The 18,900-nt window shown below is 55.6% G+C and overlaps 1 protein-coding gene across 1 annotated transcript in view; it reads right to left on the reverse strand.

Annotated features, from left to right (window-relative positions):
* The window catches only part of GRIP2 (glutamate receptor interacting protein 2), a 100,927-nt gene extending 85,121 nt beyond the window's left edge, over window positions 1–15,806 (reverse strand). Inside the window, exon 1 of the mRNA XM_044754820.2 lies at window positions 15,576–15,806. Coding sequence (XP_044610755.2) covers window positions 15,576–15,630 — 55 coding nt within the window. The 5' untranslated portion in view covers window positions 15,631–15,806. The remainder of the gene's footprint in view (window positions 1–15,575) is intronic.
* Between the last annotated feature and the right edge of the window lie 3,094 nt (window positions 15,807–18,900).

The raw sequence follows: 18,900 nt of genomic DNA on the forward strand, positions 1-18,900 counted from the left end.
CAGACTGCTCCCCTCGGCCCTGTGGGCCCTGCTGGCCTCACCCCATTCCACTCCTCTGCTCCCTCACAGCACTGCGGCCACACTGGCCTCCATTCCTCAAATACATGAGGCACACACCTGCCCCAGGGCCTTTGCCCCAGCTGTTCCCTCCTCCTGGAATGCTCCTCTCCCCGGTCTTCCCTTGGCTGGTCCCAGCACAAATGTCACCTCCCCCAGAAAGCCCTCCCTGACTACTCCATCACCTTCTATCATCTCATCCCATTTCCTTGTCTCACTTATTTGTCCACCTCTTTATGGCCGGTCTCCCCTGCTCCGTAAGGACAAAGAGTCTGTCTTGTTCACTACTGCATCCCGGCACTTAGAACAGTGGCTGGTACATGAGAGCTCACAACTAAACAACTGTAGACTGAATGAAAGGTGAAAGGAAGGAATCAGCTGGCACCGAGTCTGAGTGGCAGGCCGGGACGCAGGCAGGAGGGAGGCAGCCAGTGCCTGCGGTCCCGACGAGATGAGGACAGCCCTCCCCTGCCCCCTGGAGGCTGGTTCCCCGGATCAAAGTGCTGGGGAGAGGGTGGCTCCCTGCAGGGAAGGGGGAGGCCTCGTGGGATGTGGAGGGGAGAAATGGCCTAGAACATGAGGAATAGCGACACTCCTGGGATTAGGTACCCATTAAAAATGACAAGTGCCAGAAACAGCATCTGCAGGAAAAAAGCCTACACAGAATCACATTACAGGCGATGACAAGATGACGAGCCACAGGCGATGACGAGATGACGAGCCAGGAAGGCTGAGTCTCACTGGGGCTTCGCTTACAACAGCCAAGGCTGGAAGCAAGCTTGTTCCCCAACCCTGGGGGAGCAGGTAAATAAACTACGCCTGTACGGCCACTCGATGGGGCATTCTGCAGCTGGACTGATGCGGGGAAATGCTGACCCTGCAAAGCCAAGTGAAGAACAAGCAAAACATACAACAGTTTCTGTGAGATGAGCTCAACAAAAATAGATGGTGGAAAAAAGACTGGAAGGAAATGCACCCAAGCGCCCCTGGATGGTGAGCTGACGGACAGTGATTTTAGTTTTCTTCTTGGTCTTTCTCTTTCTTTCCAAAATGGTCTACATTTAACAATAATTGCATGCTTAATCAGAGAGGAAGTAATTTACTTTAAAGGATACTGTTGGTTTTTTTTTTAATGATGGCAAGAGGCCCGAGAAATGTGCACATTTTAGTGCTGTATGGCGAGGGGAGCATTGTAATGTCTTTTTTTACTGAGATTGCTGTGTTTAATTATTTAAAATAGTTTAAATGTCCAACAAACATTTTATGAGGCCTTTTTGGAAACACAGAAAAAGGAAGAACCATGAAACTGGTCAACAGGAGGGCTGAGTCCAGCTCAGACGTGAAGGGGGCAAACCCCTTCCCCTCTCTGGGCTCAGGCTCCTGTTCGTGCCCCACTGTGGCTGTAGGACCCAGGCCCCTACAGAAAGGGGTGATCCACACCCAGCACTGAGCAGATGCTCAGCACATGCTGGAGCCTCTGCCCTCCAAGGAAGGGCAAGCCCAGCCAGGGTCCTTCCAGCCACCATTCTCCCAACGAGGGGCAGTGAGTAGTCCCCAAGTCCCCCCACCTTTTTTTTTTTTTTTGAGGAAGATTAGCCCTGAGCTGACATCTGCTGCCAATCCTCCTTTTTTTGCTGAGGAAGACTGGCCCTGAGCTAACATCCGTGCCCATCTTCCTCTACTTTATATGTGGGACGCCTACCACAGCATGGCTTGTCAAGCAGTGCCATGTCTACACCCGGGGTCCAAACCAGCAGGAACGTGCAAACTTAACCGCTGCACCACCGGGTCGGCCCCTCCCCAAGCCCTTTTGATCTTGCACCTCCATCTGGAGAAAAACGTTCATGCATTCCTCTGTGCTAACGTACGCCTATTATTTATGAATTATCTATGTATTACCATATTTGTATATCACTTGCATTATACAACATATGCAAAAAAAGGAAAAAATTAAAATGTGATTGAAAATAAATGTAGGGCTGGCCCGGTGGCACAGCGGTTAAGTGCATACGTTCCACTTCGGTGGCCTGGGGTTCGCCAGTTCGGATCCCGGGTGCAGACATGGCACCGCTTGGCAAAGCCATGCTGTGGTAGGCGTCCCACATATAAAGTAGAGGAAGATGGGCATGGGTGTCAGCTCAGGGCTAGTCTTCCTCAGCAAAAAGAGGAGGATTGGCAGTAGTTAGCTCAGGGCTAATCTTCCTCCAAAAAAAAAATATAAAGAAAGAAAGAAAAGAAATGTAAACTGAAGCTTGTAATATTTTTTCCTCCTCAGGAGACTCTCCTGGGTGTGGCCCCCTCGCCCTACTCTGGAGACCACTAACTGAGTGTGTGAGCTCCCAGAGGGCAGAGGCCACGGAGGTCTCGGTCAGCACGTGGACCCAGCAGACTGTCCATGCTGGGCCAAGAGTGGTTTACAGGGAGGTCTGTGGTTCAGGCTGGTTGACATTTGAAAGAAACAAAACAACAGCAAAAAATAGACCACTCAGACCAGTGTCTGACCGCTCAGGTCCGAGGAGCCCTGGCCTCCCGGGGGGACCTAGGCCGCACTCGCCTTCTCTCCAGACAGTCTCCCCACCTAGAACCAGAGAGAGCTGAACCAAGTGGTCTCGGATGGAGGGTCGTTTCTGCTGTCCCCAGGCATCACCGCCCCCAACAGCCCCGTCCCACCCACTAGAGGGAGGCGGCCTCTCCTAGGAGGCCAGGAGGCCACAGTGACTTACACCCTCCTGGGTCCCAGACTCGCTATAAAATACCGCTGCCCCCACCTGCCTGCCCTCCAGGACTCCCGCCAGCCCAGAGCCAGCTGCCCGTCAGCCCCGGGCGTAAATCCTGAGGCCCAGCTCCGTTGGTACAGAAGGCAAGCAGTAAATTCGAGACTCCAGGGTCTCTGGCAGCGAAGCTTCCTAGGAGAATTCACTGTCCACCCAGGATAAACTGCCTTCGCTGGATGAGAGAGGACAAGCATTTGTCCATTCAGTTGAAAAATGGTTGTTTGAAGGGCACCTCGCCATGGGCTTCCCCACTGGGCTGCCAGCTCCCAGGGCTATCCGTCCAGAGGCCTTAGGACAGGGCCTCTTGGCAGGCCCCTCACACTCAGCCCCCTAAAACCCGCTCCTCACGTTCCCCATCTCAGCGAAAGGACCAGCATAGCCCCCAGGCCCTGAGGAATCCCAGTCAGGAAACCCTGCGTGTTATCTAGGCCTCGCCCGGCGCTCCACATCTGCCCAGTGCCACATCTGGCCTGTTCCACCGCCAACATCCCTTTGCTCTGAGCTCACCGGCGCCCCCAGCTGAGCCCACAGGACCGACACACTGAACCAAAGCCACTGTCTAGTTCTGGGACCCTGAACAAGTAAAACCACCTCCAATCTTTACCCTTTTTGTAAAATTACACAAATCCCAAGAGAGAGTATAAATTGGAACAGCCATTTAGGAGGGCCGTGTGGCCCTGGGTGCTGGGAGTGACCTACCCCTCAGCCCAGGTCAGATGCATCAGCGACCTCTGTGTGTTGCTCTTCCTCACTCTTCTTTGTGTTTACCATAACTCATAACAACAAGCAAGGTGCATAGGTGCATGTTAGCATGCCACCATTTGTGCAAAAAGAGGGGAAGACTATGTAGGCATAGTTGCTTATGTATGCATGGAAGAAATTTCTAGAAGGATATGCTAGAAACAGGTAATAGCGGTTACCTACTGTGGGAGAGGTAGGGAGTTAGCAAATGGAAGACAGAGGTTGGAGAAAGATTCTTTACTGATGTGTCTGAACCTATCTCAACCATGTGACTCTGAATTATCAAGCCAGTCCCCTGTTGATGGACAATTAGTTTATTTCCTTTTCTTTCATAAACACTGCAGTGAATGTCCTTGTCCATCTCGCCTCCCGCATCTGTGCTGGATTTCTCTCCGTTTTCTTATTGATCTGCAGGAGACCTCTACATCCTCTGGATGTTATTCTTTGGTGAGGTTTGTTGTAGATGCTTTTCCTCCTGGTCTTTGCCTTTGAACTTTGTGAATGGTTTCTTTGGTCATATAAAACTTCTAAATTTTTATGTAGTCCAATTTTTCAATCCTTTCTTTCATGGCATCTGCTCTTGGAGCTTCTCTCTGTCATTTGATAAGGCTGATAACCCGGCCTTGCACGGGGTTACAAGGAGTAAAGACAGTGAGAATAAGGCACTTGTCGGTGAAACGCTCCTAAAGTGACAAGGAGGATGAGTCGTTTGGGGGTCTCCCTGCCTCACCTCGCTGCATCCCCCTGGCAGCCAGCAAGAGCTTTCTAAAGATGTCATTCTCTTGCTTGGAAATCTCTTAGCTGCCTAAACAGGATGAAGCTCAAACTCTTTCCATAGAGGAGTTCCAGGTCTCAAACACAAGCACCGCCAAGGCCCAGCAAGTGAGTAAACGCATCAACGGCTGGATAGGGAGGGTGGCAGAAACCGTGCTGCACAAGGGACAGCAGAAAGGCAGGCCCAGGCTCTGAAGAAAGCTGCAAATCTGCTTTTTTAATGTGAGATCTCGCCCCCCCCACACACACACACACACATACACACACTTAAAATTTATTGGCGGCTAATATTTTCAAGCCACTGTTGGGTCAAGCAAGGCCCATTTGTGATCCAGGGTGTGGCCATCTCTACCCTCACAACCTGGCTCCAGCCTACCTTCCAGAATCGCACCCACCCCCCCACCGCACAACTCATGCAGCTGACATGCCACCATGCTGCAACGGGGGACACACCACGTTTTTCTCAGCTCTGTGCTTTGCACACACTAATCTCTCAGCCGAAATGCCCTTCCTGCTCCCTTCCTTCCTTGCAACTCACAATCGCTCTTTAAAACCCAGGTCAGATGTCAGTTCCAATTCCCCAACCCGAGACATAACTGGATGCTCCTTCCCTGAGTGCCCCATCGTTCGGGACTCCCTCTCTGATCCTGCAAACTGCACCTCCAGGAGGAAGCAGCCTGAGGTCACACAAGGAGCTTTGGCTTGGGAGAAACACATTCCTGGGGTGAAACCCCTGCTCTGCCACTTCCCAGCAGTGCATCCTTGGGCTAGTGACTTAACCTCTCTGTGCCTCAGGTTCCCAACTGTGAGATGGAGATAATATGACCTACACTCAGTCAGGTTTCAGGGAAGATCAAATGAAATGGTATAAGAGAAGTACTCAGCACGTAGTAGGAGCTTAATAATAGATTGCAGAATGAAAGAATAAACAAAAAAAAGAATAACTATGTCCTCAGAATGCTCTGAACTCAACACACGGAATTAGTTAAAATTAGGTAACATTCTGGAAGGGAGCCTCGGGATCAGCATCTAAAATCCCATGCAGGCTGCCCTTTTTCCCAGTCTCCTGACCTCAGAGAAGGCTACAGACCACCCACCTCCCGGCGGCACGCACCCTGAGGACTGCAGAGGAGTGAGTCCCTGGTGGGTAAACTGAGGCAGACCAGCCATCAGGAAGAGCAGAGGGGTGATCCAAGCTGGTGTGCAGGGGCATGGCAAGAGGCAGAGCCCACGGACCTCAGCTCCACGCCCGTAGGCCCTGTGAGGTCAGGGGCCTCCTCGGCCATCAGGACTGAGTCCCACGTCTGCATACAATACATGCTCAAAAACTGCCTACTGACTGAACGGGTGACAATTCCAGAGCAAAGAAGGAGGCTGCGAAAAGTGCACACTGCACGGCGCGTCCAGCAGCTCCCACGGAGCCTCCACACCAGGCCTGGCCCGGCCCACTCCCAGCCTGGGCCCAGAGCTCAGCTCCAAGTCGGGGTGGGGAGAAATGGGGGCGTCCAGGACCATGCAGAGGAAAGTCCCTGGAGCCTGGCGATTGTGGGGCCTGCCAGGGCTCAGAGGCCCCATCAAAGCCTCAAGCGCTCCGAGGCGTCGTGTCCTGCCAGCAGGCCTGCCTGGACAGACTCACTCTCCAGCGGGTAAAAGAGACGGGGAAGGAGAGAGGGCAGGAGGCCACCAGAGCCCTGGGAGGCCCCCTCCAAGCACAGTCTACCCCCCTCACTCAATGGGAGAGACTGGGCTCAGAGAGGAGTGGACTTGCACACAGTCAGCCCACAGGATGTGAACCCAGCGGCCGACAGAGGCTGGCTGGGGCCTTCGCACTAAACCTAACACCCAGACTGCTGGGTGTTAGGAGCCCCGGCGCCCACCGCTGGTGGGGATGTTGGACGGCAGACTTGAAGCTCTGGGCCTCAGGTGTCCCATGGGCCACGCTTCCCGGAACTCTCAGTGGTGGCCTAGCACCAGGGATCTGCCGCCTCCTCCATTTCCCCATCTGCAGGCTAGTTTCCCACTTGACCCCCTCCTTTGGAATTCTGTGGACACTGTGGACACTGCTTGGAACCATGTCATTCCAACCCAGCCCAGCCTGGGCTCGACTTCTCCCTGCCTTCCCCCAGTCACCGAGGCTGAGCCCGGAACAGCTCAGGTGCCTGGTTTCTGACACCCCATCTGCCCACAATCCAGCTCTTGGGGAGCCCACTATGACCTGCGCTTTTGACTGACTTCTGGGAGAACAGTGATTTGCGTCATGTAGAAAGGACATTCTTGGGGTAACATTGACACTGTCTCTGACTTGGGGGCTGATCTGGTTCCTCAAACACAGGCCTGGAGCCTCCCCAGTGGGCCCCAAGGCCACTAACACCACCAGTCACCATTGCCCCATCTCCAGCAACTCAAGAAATCAGATGAGGACAACTGAAGACCACCTGACACACACTTCGGCTGAGCCTGTTTGATTCTGACCAGCAGACAGGAACTATCCCCAGACCAAAGGTACAAATGTGATACGGGTCCAGCCCCCTACGACTCTTCCAAGATGGCCCTGAGCACCATTTAGGGTGACAGACCAGCAGTGGTGCCAGCCATCATTCACAAGGCCGCTGCCAGCCTCCCTTCTCACAACGCTGGGGTGAGTTGCGGGCTGGCAACACCGTCCCTTTCTGAACGCTCTGGAGGCTGATGCCATCCAGTTTCCCAATAAGGAGTTGGGGCTTTTGGGGTGGAGAATCTCTGGGCAGAACTCTCCTGCACGTGCCAGAGACTTAGCATCCTTGATCCCCTTGCACCAGCAGCCAGCAGCTTTCCAGTGATTGTGACGACCCAAAGACACTGCCACCCATGTCCAAATGTCCCCAGTTGAGAGCCACATTCTAATCTGACCTTTTGAACACAACTCCAATGAAAGTTCCTCATGCTCTGTTTCCATGAGCCTCACGGCAGGGAGCTCGCTCCCTCTCAGAGCAGCTCAGCCCACGTTGGCCCAGCTGTAACCAGGAGGGAACCCTTACCCACCAATCATGGACCGGCCTCCCCGTGACTCCTCTCTCCCCGTGGGGCCTGGGCCTACCCTTTGGGACCCTGGAACTGTCTGTTCTCTCTGCCCTGATGGGTCTCAGGATACTTGGACCCCTCCCCCACAAGACCACTCTGTGTCCTCATAGGAGGGGCTCTCTGCCTCCCTGCCCCCCACCCTGCCCGTCCCTGTCCCTCCCCCAGGGTAGCAGGCACAGAATAGGAAGTGTGTCTTTCACCGTCTTGCTAAATACTGACCCATCCTCTGCTGGGAGCAGAGTGGCCTCGGTCCTCCCTCTGCCTGCCCTGACTCTGGGGTCATGGGTCAGACCTTGGGGGTCTGGGGGGCAGACTCAGGGCAGATCTACAGGGAGACCTGTGACCTACAGCCGCATCTGGGGCAGAGGCTGGGAGCACATGTGCCACCCAGTGAAGACCTTCTTTCCCTGGGGACGCTGTTGCCCCTCCCTCCCTCTGCCTGAGGCCCGTCTGCAATGTCCAGGCAAAGGTGGGGAATCAGTTTCCAGAGACCAACATGACATGCGTGGGAATGCCATGGAAGGGAGGTGAGCTCAGGGTGGGGCCAGGGCAGGGCCACTCTGGGGCCAAGGAAAGCACCTCCAAAGGACCCCGCAGGAGCCACACCAGAGCCCAAGCCCTCCTCAGCCTCACAGTGGCTTAAAAACAGCCCCAGCAGACAGAGCGCCCGGGTTCAAACCCAGCTCTGCTCCTTCCCTGCTGTGTGCCCTTGGGCAGCTCACGCACTCTTTTGGCCTCAGTTTCCTTATCTGAAAAGCAGGGTTAATAACCATACCTGCTCATAGGACTGTTATGCAAGTTAAAACAGTTAATACACAAAGCTCTTAGACCTCCACCTCTTTAGCTGCTATTATCACCCTTACTGTCAACCTCACGCACACTCATGCTGACGTCCCTGCTCCAGCATCACTCTTCAGCATCACTCCCATTTCCTCAGGGGCTCCCACAGGGACAAAGCCCTCTGCACATTTCAAACCACTTTCTCTTCCACTTTACTTCATTAGATCCACACAGCATCCCTTTGGGGCAGAATTATTTCCTGATTTTCCTGAAGAGGAAACTGAGGCCCAGGTAGTCACATCAAAACCACTCACAGCATCAAGACAGATCTCAGAATCCTGCCTCGGGCCCACGGCACTCAGTGCGACACCCATCCGGCCACCAGCCCTCAGGCTCCGTGGCTGCTCTCTGAGGCCCTGGGGTGTCACAGACACAGAAGAAGCTGAACACGCAGGGTGAAGTGTGGCCTCGCACTGAGCGACTGGTCACTGCCCTCATTGTGCCGGTCACCGTCCCACAAGTGCACCGCCCCCAGCTGGCAAAGCCTCTTCCCACGGGAACCCTGCGGAGGCTACGAATGCTGCCATCTTACAGGGAAGAAAGCGAGGCTCAGAAAGGCAAAGTCATCCACACATGGTCAACAGTCTGGGAGAAGCTGTGCTGGACGGGATGCCAGCCCCACGTGGCCTGGAATAGAGGTTTATTTAGGGAACGGAATGGGGTAGGGACAGCACGCCAGCCAGGGAGAGGCTGCTCAGCTCCATGGGGAGCCCCTTGCACACCAGGTGCTCAGGCCAAGTCATGTCCTCTCTGAGCCTCAACTCCCTCGTCACTAGGCCATCGCAAGGAAAGGAGGTAAAGTGGTGAGCCCAGGGCCGAGCTCACAGCAGGTGCTCAACAAAGGCTGGCTCCTCCCCTCCCTTTCTCTATTCCATTCATCACTCACTTAGTGAGCACCTACTGTATGCCAGCCCCGTGCTGGGCACTGCAGAGCCCTAGATGGACTGGACAGGGTTCCTGCCCACGGAGCTCCGTGTCTAGGGAGGAGACAGACGAGCAAATGCTTGGTTATCCTCCAAGAGGGGAGGAGCCAGGACAGGAAGTGGTGGGAGATACTCATGCCATGGGGAGGGGCAGCAGGAGGCTGCACCTTGGCCTGGCCTCAGGGTTGGAGCAAGAGGAAATGGGAATCTGCTCGATGAAGGAGAGGGTGGGAGAGAGGCGATCCAGGCAGAGGCGGCCGCCTGAGCCGAGGCTCTGAGCAGCAGAACAAGGTGAAGGAGGAAAAAAAGGTGACTGCAGCCAGATCGCAATGAAAGCCAGAGGCCTCCCACTCCAGAAGGGGTGTTGCTGGACCTCAGAGACTTGGTTGAACTGGTGTGTAACATCTCAAAGGTGGGAGGCAAAGCTCTGGATTTTTAGCTTCTCTAGAAAAATCAGGAGATCCGGGGGGCTGAGCCAGGGCCCCTATAAAGCCTACATTCTCTGGTTCAACTCTGTCCCTCAGGCCCATTTCACTCCCTTTGTCCACAAATATTTATCGAGCAACTACTACGTGTCAGGCAACGTGCTAGAGGCTGGGGAGACAACGGAGCACAATCAGACATAGTCCCAGCCCATGCAACATGCACAGACTAGTGGAAGAGAGGGGCAATAAACAAGCACATGACATAAGGTCAGGCAGTGCAAAGTGCTGGGGAGAACAAGAGAGTTACAGGGTTAAAGGCTGCCACTTTAGATGGGATGGTCAGGGAAGGCCTCTCTGAGGAGGAGACAGTTGCACAGATCTAACGAAGTGAGTGGATCATATACACATAAGGTGGAAGATTAAACCAGCAGCGGGAACAGCAAGTGCAAAGGCCCTGGGGCCTACTTCATTCACAATGGGTAATGCATAACCACCCCAGATGTGTGTTTCAGATAAAACACCTCTGACCATGGTGAGGGAGACATGGGAAATAGGGAGATGGGTGGAAGGCACAGTATGATTTTTTTCTCACTGGAAAAAATTATTAAGATGACAAGGAAGAGGCAGAGAAGGCTCGTCACACACAGCACATTAAAACTTGAGCCCAGGACAGAAATGCCAAGAGTGGGACGGGGACATCCCCACTTCCTTCCTCACCAGCTGTGTCATCTGCCGAGCCCTGCTAGGTGGGAGGCAGGAGCAGGGGGAGAGACACAGAGAATACTCAGTCTTCCGCAGCCCTGGAGCTGTCCGATGTTGGGTTTCTGTTTTTTCCCAAGTCCACCTGGGCTGCTGCTTTGGGAGTCAAACGCAAAGGAAATATTTTAATGGGGTTTTGTGTGTTTGTTTTCCCATCCCCTTTCTAAGCAAAATTAAAGTGTAGATCCCTTGTCCTTTCCCTCACAAAGTAGAATAAAAAGAGATACTATTGTTTTAAAAAAGGAAAGAGGAGAAGAAAACAGATCTGCAGTCTTATACGAACCTTGTCAGCTTGGGGCGGGGAGGGGCAGCTCTGCACACTGACATTACAGCCCACGTCACAGGACATCACTTCCACCACTCCAAGCTTTATTTGCATTTTTGGAGGTACAGGGAGACGTTTAAAATCAGCTCCAGTGTTGACACTGCAGTTATTAAAACCAAACAAAAGATCTTTTCCCAAGTCTGGCTGGTTTTCTGAAATTTATTTGGGCCCCCACTACCTGATTTAAGGCAACGAGCAGATGCTTCACAGCAGGAAGCGCATTAGCTCCAGATGCTGCCGCTTTGTTCAAGACGTGCACACGCACGCACTGGCAACCACACACACATACTCATACACACAGGACTCGGGGCAGCGAACATTCGTGGTTCCCCTTCCAGCACTTGGCATGCCCGCATGGACCATTTGTAACCTCTGCCTGCAGTTCTGACAGAGAGATGAGCAGCGGGAGTGAGGAACCAATCAGATCCTGCCCCATCGTCTTTCTGTTGTCTCCTAGGTAACCGGCACAGGGACACATCAGCTAGCTGGGTACCACGGGAACACACACACACACACACACACACACACACACACACGCTCCCCTAACAGTCCATAATTGCAGAGACGCCGGATGCGCCTTTCAGAACCCTGGACAGCTCCCCAAAGCTGCATTCAATGCCTTTGCTTCCTGCCTGTCCGGGAACCTCAGCAACTACAGCTTTCTCACCTCGGCTCCTTTACTCGTGCCATTCCTCTGCCTGGCACGCCTCTCCTCACCGCCTTCTCCATCACTCAAAACCTTGCTCATCTTCAGAGCCAGCCCAAGTCCCTGGTCAAGACTTCCAACGGCCCCCATCCTAGAATAAAATCCACACTCCTTCCCCTCCAGTGATCTAGCCTTTCCTGATCTGGCTCCTCCAACCTCATTGCTCCTCACTCTCCCTCTCCCTCACTTCTTTCTCTTCCTCCAACAAGTCAGACTGGTCCTCCCCACACTACCCCTTGCAGACCACAGCTTTTCTTGGTACTTGCTGTTCCCTCTGCCTACATAGTTCTTCCTTCTGCCCTTGGCATGGCTGAGTCTTCTTGCTGTTTAGTCTCTGCTCAAAAATCACCTTCTCAGAGAGGCCTTCCCTGACCACCCTCGACCCCTCTATCTGAAGAAGCCCCCTCCCCTGGGACTCTCCACAACATCGCCCTGCGTTCCCGTGTTGACGACTCTGAAACTATCGCATTCCTACTTACTTGTTCACTTGTTTCCAGTCTCCCTGTTAGAATGTAAAGCCTGTTACAGCAAGGTCTCTGTCTTGTTCACGGCCTTATCCCCAGCCCCAAGAACAAGGCCCAACAAATATTTGCTGAATGAATAAAAAGCCATTTCCTCCTCACTGGCTCTCTATTTCCCCATCTCTCTAATAAGAGGGTTGGACGTGATGACTTCTATTAACCCTCCTGGCTAACGTTCCAAGAGTCCATTAGAGAGCAGAAAGGACTGGCATAAGGAGGAAAATTAATCAGGCCACACCACGGGAAGAATCTGCCGGTGGAAATCAGAACTTCTCCACTGGGTCACAGAGCCCTCCTCCTCTGAGCAGCCGCCCTGATAGGAATTTTCTGTTGCTTTCCACCTCACATTCCCCATCACTGGGCACCTTGAACTTCTGCTATTTGAGGGACTGGGGGCAACGCAAAGCTGAGAACGGGCTTTTATTTTTCTGATCCCACACAGAAACCAGCAAGAGCCTGGGGGCGTGGGGAGGAGGTCCTCTGGAGGCCTTTACAGTGGCGAATAGAAGAAAATGTGTCCCCGTCTACAGGACTGAAAATGTCAAGGTGGAGGTTTGTTAGAACACAAGTGACACACACACACACACACACACCCCTCAAAAGCGTCAGGAAGCTAGAATCACAGAGTTCTCCATCCCAGTGGCTGCACGTGTCTTTCTTCAAGGGACATGACTATGCACTACTTTAGGTTCTGAAAACTGTGCAGGGTGAGCAGGACACACGTGCTGTGTAACTGTGGGGTGCGTACATCCACGCTTTTGGCCAACCTACCCGGGCAAGGCCAGGTGGTGGATTCAAGCAGCCACATGGTAGACACAGCCGGTTGGATCCCCCACACCCTAGGAGTGGAGAGCCTCAAGCCGCGGCTCTCCAGAAACCCACCCTGAGTCCTGAGACCTCCGCTGACAGATCATCTCCCCGAGTCTGAAGTTAGAGCAGATGTGAAGCTCAGGGAAGGAAGAGGAGAAGGAGCATTTGCTGAGCATCTACCCTGCACTGGGCCCTGGGCTGGGATCTGTGAGCACTGACTCTTCAGGACCGCCCTGCAAGGTCACCCTTCCCACTTTCAAGATGAAAAACACTGAAGCTCAGAAAAATTACTTAGCGTGCCCAAGGTCACACAGCTGGCAAGAAGAGGGGCCTAAGTTGGGGACGTGAGTCTGGTCTCCAACCCCATTCTTTCTTCCCCAGTGCTTTAAATCACACTGCAGAATAAGCAGATAAGCTGCTCTTGTTCAGAACGTCCCCTCGCCAGCTGAAGCTCTTCTCTGAGGATGCCAGACCTATGACCCATCTCTGCATCTCTCTCTGTCACTCTCAGACTTGGCTGACCTCCCATCAGGTGCCTCTCACCAAACTAGACTCACATCTCAGAGGCTTTCATTTGAGACCAGCCCACAGGAACCAATTTTCCTGTGGCCCAGAGAAGGCCAGGGATTTTCTTTCTAAAATAGTGATTTCCTGCTGACGCAGGTGAACGCACCAGCCACTCTCTGATTTAGGGCTCAGCTCAAGGATCAGTCTCCAGCAAGATTTTCCAAGGAAAACTCAAATGCCGGGTACTTGCTGGCACTGATGGACAGAGAAGTGGCCTCCTGTCAGGAGACAAGGCCAGTGGCAGGCAAATGACTGTGGGCACCACAAGACCCGCGTGTCTCACACACGTGACACTCAAGCCTCGTGCACACCCATAAGCATCCCAAACGCGCCCCCCACATGCCTCCATGCACACACACACGATCCATATGCCTCACCCATCACACACACACACACACACACACACACACACACGGTGGGGGAGGGTCAGGAGCAAGAGAGCAACGCCCTCTCTCTCAGGACATCACAGCCCCCGTCTCAGCCCGCTCTGGGGTGCGTGCCATGCCAGGGCCAAGACCTCGTTTCATCCTCCTAGAGACCCTGCAGGACAGGTGTTAGGCGCTCCGCTTACAGATACAGACAGTGAGCCTCGGAGAGAGGGAGCGACTTGTCCAAGATCACGGAGCACGCCTGTGGCGGCGCTGCCCCGTCGTCTGAGGGGCCAAGCTCAGACGGAAGGACGTTGGTGGGCGCCCAGCTCTGCATGAGTTCCTTCTTACTGACCCGCTCCTTCCAGGCAGCTCCACTGAGGAAGGGCACTATTCCAAGATGCCCTCCTTGTCGGCGGGCCTACCCATCTGCCTCAACCCCAGCAAAGGAAACCTGGGCACCCTCTTGCCATCAGTGTACCATCAGCACTAACTCAGGTGGGAGGAGAAGCGGAGGGCCACCTGGGCAGAGCTGGAGGCCTGCCAGGGTCTTGGGACACCAACTAAGGCCTGATGGGGGCCTAAAGCAAGACCCTCCACTGGCTCTCAGGCTTCCAGGCCCTCGGAACCTAGGGCCACAGTGGTGCAGGGGTTACACACCTGACTTAGCCTTGGGGACAGGACAGGAGGGGCAGCGACCAGCTCTTGCTGCCCCTCACCCCGCCCCCATGCCCCACACAGGAGCTTGTCGCCTGGATTGCAAATGGATCCTTTCCCATGAACTGAGCCAGGCCCAACTTGGGGAGCAGACAGGAGGGAGGCAGGGGGGTGCCTGGGCACCACCGAAATCTTGCCGGTCACGTGGACTTAGGTTAGCATCCCTGCTTTACCATCTACTGGCTGTGTGACCTTGGGCAAGAGGCTTCCTCTCTCTGAGGCTCAGTGTCCTCACCTGTGAAGTGGAAAGATTAATAGCGCCCTCCTGAGGGGATGGCTGTGAAGGTTAAAGACAGGCAAATGGGCGGCGACAGGGCGCACAGAACGCGGGGCCTGTAAGTCCGCCATTATGCCCCCCAAGTGAGCAGCGGGTGGGCAGCTGCCATTCCCACCTCACTCTGCCCCCGACTCACAGTTCCGGCAATTCTTAATCAGCACCCAATCTGAACTTTCCTCAGCGCGGGCAGGACCTGGGCGCGGGTCCTTCCTCCCCCTCCCGCCGCTACCGGGTTCAGACAACAGGTCCAGGGGTGCAGCAGCCCCAGAGGCGCCCGGGCGGAGGGGGCTGCGCCGCAGCGCTGCGGCAGGGCCGGCCAGGCAGGGGGCAGTGTGGCCGAGACCACCCCCGCCCGGCACCCCCTCCCGCCTCCAGCCTCTTTGCAACTTTGAGGAACTGCAGACTCTGGGGTCGGCGCGGGGGTGCTGGCGGGCGGGCGACAGAAAGTTGGGTCCCGGCGACCGCAGCCTTGGGACGCCAAGGCCCCCGCCGTGAACGCCCACGCACGCCGGCCCCGGGCAAACTCGCCCGGAGCGAGGAGGCACGTGGTCGCCGCGCCGGCCCGGGCTCGCTCCGGGAACCCGACTCGCGGGCCGGACCGGGTATGCGCCCTCGAGCGTTCAGAACCTTCGCTCCGGCCCGCTGCGGTCGCCCTGCCCCGGGTCCCCCAGCCGCGCGCCCTGCGGAGCCCCCTGCAGGCTTCCCGGGCCGGGCTGCGCTGCGCACCGCGTGTCCTGCGGTGACCCCTTCAAGCCCCCCGCCTCGGGGCGCTCCCCTCCCGCGCGTCGGTGCGGCCGTCCGCCCTGGCCTCCCGCGGGGACCCTCACCAGGCGCCCCCGGCGTGTGCGCCCCCGGCCAGCCGAGCGCCGGGTCCGCCGTCGCGCCCCGCGCCGCGCCGGTGCTCCCCGGCCTGGGAGCGGCCGCGTCCTACCTTCGTCCGGCAGCCGCTGCAGGCAGAGCGCGAGGTTCCTCCGCCAGCCCCGCATCCCCGCGGCCGCGCTGCGGCCCGGCCCGGCCTCGCCAGCCCGGCCCCGGCCCCGGCCCCGCCCCCGCCGGGCCGGGCGGCGCAGCGCAGCGCTGGGGAGGGCCGCGGGCCCAGGGCGCGGCGGGCATGGGCGGCCGCCGAGCGCTGGGGGAGTCGGGGCGGCCGCCAGGCGCTCCGCTCGGCTCCCGAGCCCGCGGCCGAGCAGCGACGCTCCCCGAGAGCGCGCGCTTTCCCGGGCGCGGGGGCGGGGCGGCGGGCGGGCGGGGGCGGGCGCCGAGAGGGGCCTGGAGGGGGACCCCAAAGGGTCTGATTGGTCTCGCTCCTGCGGCTAACCCCCAAGGGCCCCCTCACACCCCACCTCCAATCTCCCCCACCCCAGTGCTCTCCAGCTCACAGCCTAAGGACACTAAGCACCGGGAATTCGCCAATGAATGAATGAATGAATGGAACAGTTAATGGGTAAATGAATGGGTGAGTGGATGAATCAGTGAATGAGTGAGTGAATGAGGGAACAAACAGATATATGGATGAGTGAGAAAATGAGTGACCGAATGAATGAATGAGTTAGTGAATTGATGAATGAGTAAATTGATGAGTCAATAAGTGGGTGAAGGAGTATGTAAATAAGTGACTGAGGGAATAAACGAATGAATGAGTGAATCAATGAATGCGTGAGTGTCCCCTGGCCTCAGACCTCTAAAAGACAAAGGGCCCTCCACAGGAGCCCTCACCTTTGCCCTGGGAAGGAGGTCTTTGGGTTGCATCTTGCAGAGGAGGCAAAGGAGGCTCAGAGAGGGCAGGGCATGTCCGAGGACACACAGCAAAGGCTGGAGGCTGGTGGGGAGGAGGTCTGTCTGTCTGCAGGCTTTGTCCATTCACCCAGTCACTGTTCCCCAGCATCTGCCTGGCAGCCATTGATCTCACCAGGTCTCAGAGGCTCTGAAGAAGGACAGCACTAGGAAGGGGCACCAGGGTCCTATTCGCTTCCTTCATGGGAGTGAGGGAGGAAGAAGGAGCAGCGTGATGTGCAATCCGGACAAAGGAGTACTATACAGCCATGAAAAGGGAGGAGGGCGTTCTTTGAAAGAGGGCAAAATGAAGAACAGTGTTTATATGTGCTCTACGTGTTATAGGAAGGCTCTACGTTCCTGTTTGCTCAAGATGGGGAAAACGGTCTCTGGTGGAAACACAGGTCCCCTCTAGAAGAGGAATGGTGTGGTTGGGGCAGGCGGGAGAGACTCACTTTTCACTGAACCCCCTTTTGTGCCTCCTGAAATTTTGAACCCTGGAAATGCATTACCTACCCAAAAAATAAGTTAAAGCTTTTAAATAAACAAACTTTTACAACAATATTACAAAGCGCTTATACCTCAGTAAAGGCTGCCTCTCCCCTACTCGATCAAGTCAGTATCTGCCTAGATGCCCTCCCTCCCACCACCAGCTCGGAGAGGGAGAGGGTCTCGCTAGCCAGACTTAGCAGAGTTAAGCATGAATATGGCAGGCGACGCAGAGCACGTTCCACCTTCCACGAGTGTCAGGAGGAAAACAAGCGGCCTCTGCTTGGATCCGGGATTTGTCAGTTGTTAGCTGTGTGTCCTTGGACAAATCACCTTATTATCTTTTTGAGCCTCAGATTCCGCACCTGCAAACTAGAGATCATCCTAATGTCCTAACAGGGTCCAGTAAAGCTGAAGCCAGGGGCTTATATTCCTAAAGGGGGTCCAGTGAGGGAATCCCAGGCATGTGGATCCTATCAATGAAGCCACCTGAACTTGGCCTTCAGAAGTACCCCCTGTGTAAGGTAAGGGTAGTCTTTTTATGTGATCTTAGATCCTCAATACTTCTGCAAGGGTGATATAATTAGCCCTATTTTACAAAGGAGGACACTGGGGCTTGGAAAGGTTAAGTGTCTTTCCCAAGGTCACACAGCCAGGAGCGGGCAGAACTGACATTTGAACCCAGACCTGCCCAACTCCAAGCTCCCCCAGACGGTGCTGCCCACTCAGTCCAGCTGATTGCTTAGGAGCCTATTCACGCTCCTAAGACCCTCACATGGGTCACATGCCAGCCCCGCATTAATCCTGAATTGTCAATCACTTTAGTGAGTAGGGCGCAGGCCGAGGGGCCTGGCACGAGGGAGGGGCAGATGAGTGCGCAGGCCCAGCCTGCAGAGTGCTGACTCCAGGACTCATCTTAAAGGCTGAGAGCTTCTGACGAGGCAGCGAGGCTCCCCAGGCCGCAGAACTGTGAATCACTTCTGTCTGCACGCGGTTGATGCCTCTAGAGCCAGGAGGTGCGCCACTCAGCAGATAACAGGGCTGGGATCGCTGGTGGGAGAGGAGAGGGTACCAGCGCTGATGTCAGGAGCCCTGGCCGAGGAGGCGCCTGAGGAGGGCGGGCACAGGCCCAGGAGCCTCCCTCGCAGGATGGGAGGGGGAAGGGCAGCATGAGCGAGAGGAGGGTGCTCCAGCTCCCTGTTGGGATTGCTGCCCGTCAGGCCGCTCTAAACTTCGGTGGCATCAAGCAACCGTTTTATTGTGGTCGCGGACTCTCTAGGTCAGGAACTGGGGCGGGGCAGGTGGGATGTCTCAGCTCCATGACATCTGGGCCTCAGCTGGGAAGACTCGAAGGCTGGGGGCTCGAAACATCTGGACGCCTCTTCACTTACGGGTCCCGGAGCTGGAATGACAGCAAGGCTGGGCTCAGGGGAGGCGGTCGCCCCAGGTGCCTACAAATGGGCTCTCCACGTGGCCTGGGCTTCCTCTCCGCATGGCGGCCTCAGGGCAGTTAGGCCTCTTACACAGGGCTCGGAGCTGCAGAGTAAGTGTGCCAGCAGCACAAGGTGGAAGCTGCGTCCCCTTTTGTGACCCAGCCGCAGAAATCACGGAGCATCACTTCTGGCGATCCTGGATCCTCAAAGCAGTCACAAGGCTCCCAAATTCCAAGGGGGTGGCCCAGACTCCATCTCTTGCCGGGGGGAAGGTCGAAGAATTTGCAAGTATCTCTGAAACCCACGCAAGAGGGAAAATGTCAGGAAAGAAGAAGAGGATGAGTAAGAGAGGAAGTCCTTTTACCTGGGGGAGAAGTCAGAGAAGAAGGGAGAGGGAGAGGGCGTGTCAGGGCGGCGTCACTACGGGGAGGAGAGGTCCGGGGTAGTCATCACAGGAGGTGGAGGGTGTCTGCAGAGGGAACGTTCACAGGAGTAGCCAGGAAAGAATAGCAGCCCAAACAGGAAGAACTGCAGTGGGAATGGGAGCGACGGGATAGTGGA

The sequence above is a fragment of the Equus asinus genome, chromosome 21 (genome assembly GCF_041296235.1).
Source record: "Equus asinus isolate D_3611 breed Donkey chromosome 21, EquAss-T2T_v2, whole genome shotgun sequence".
Lineage (NCBI taxonomy): Eukaryota > Metazoa > Chordata > Mammalia > Perissodactyla > Equidae > Equus > Equus asinus.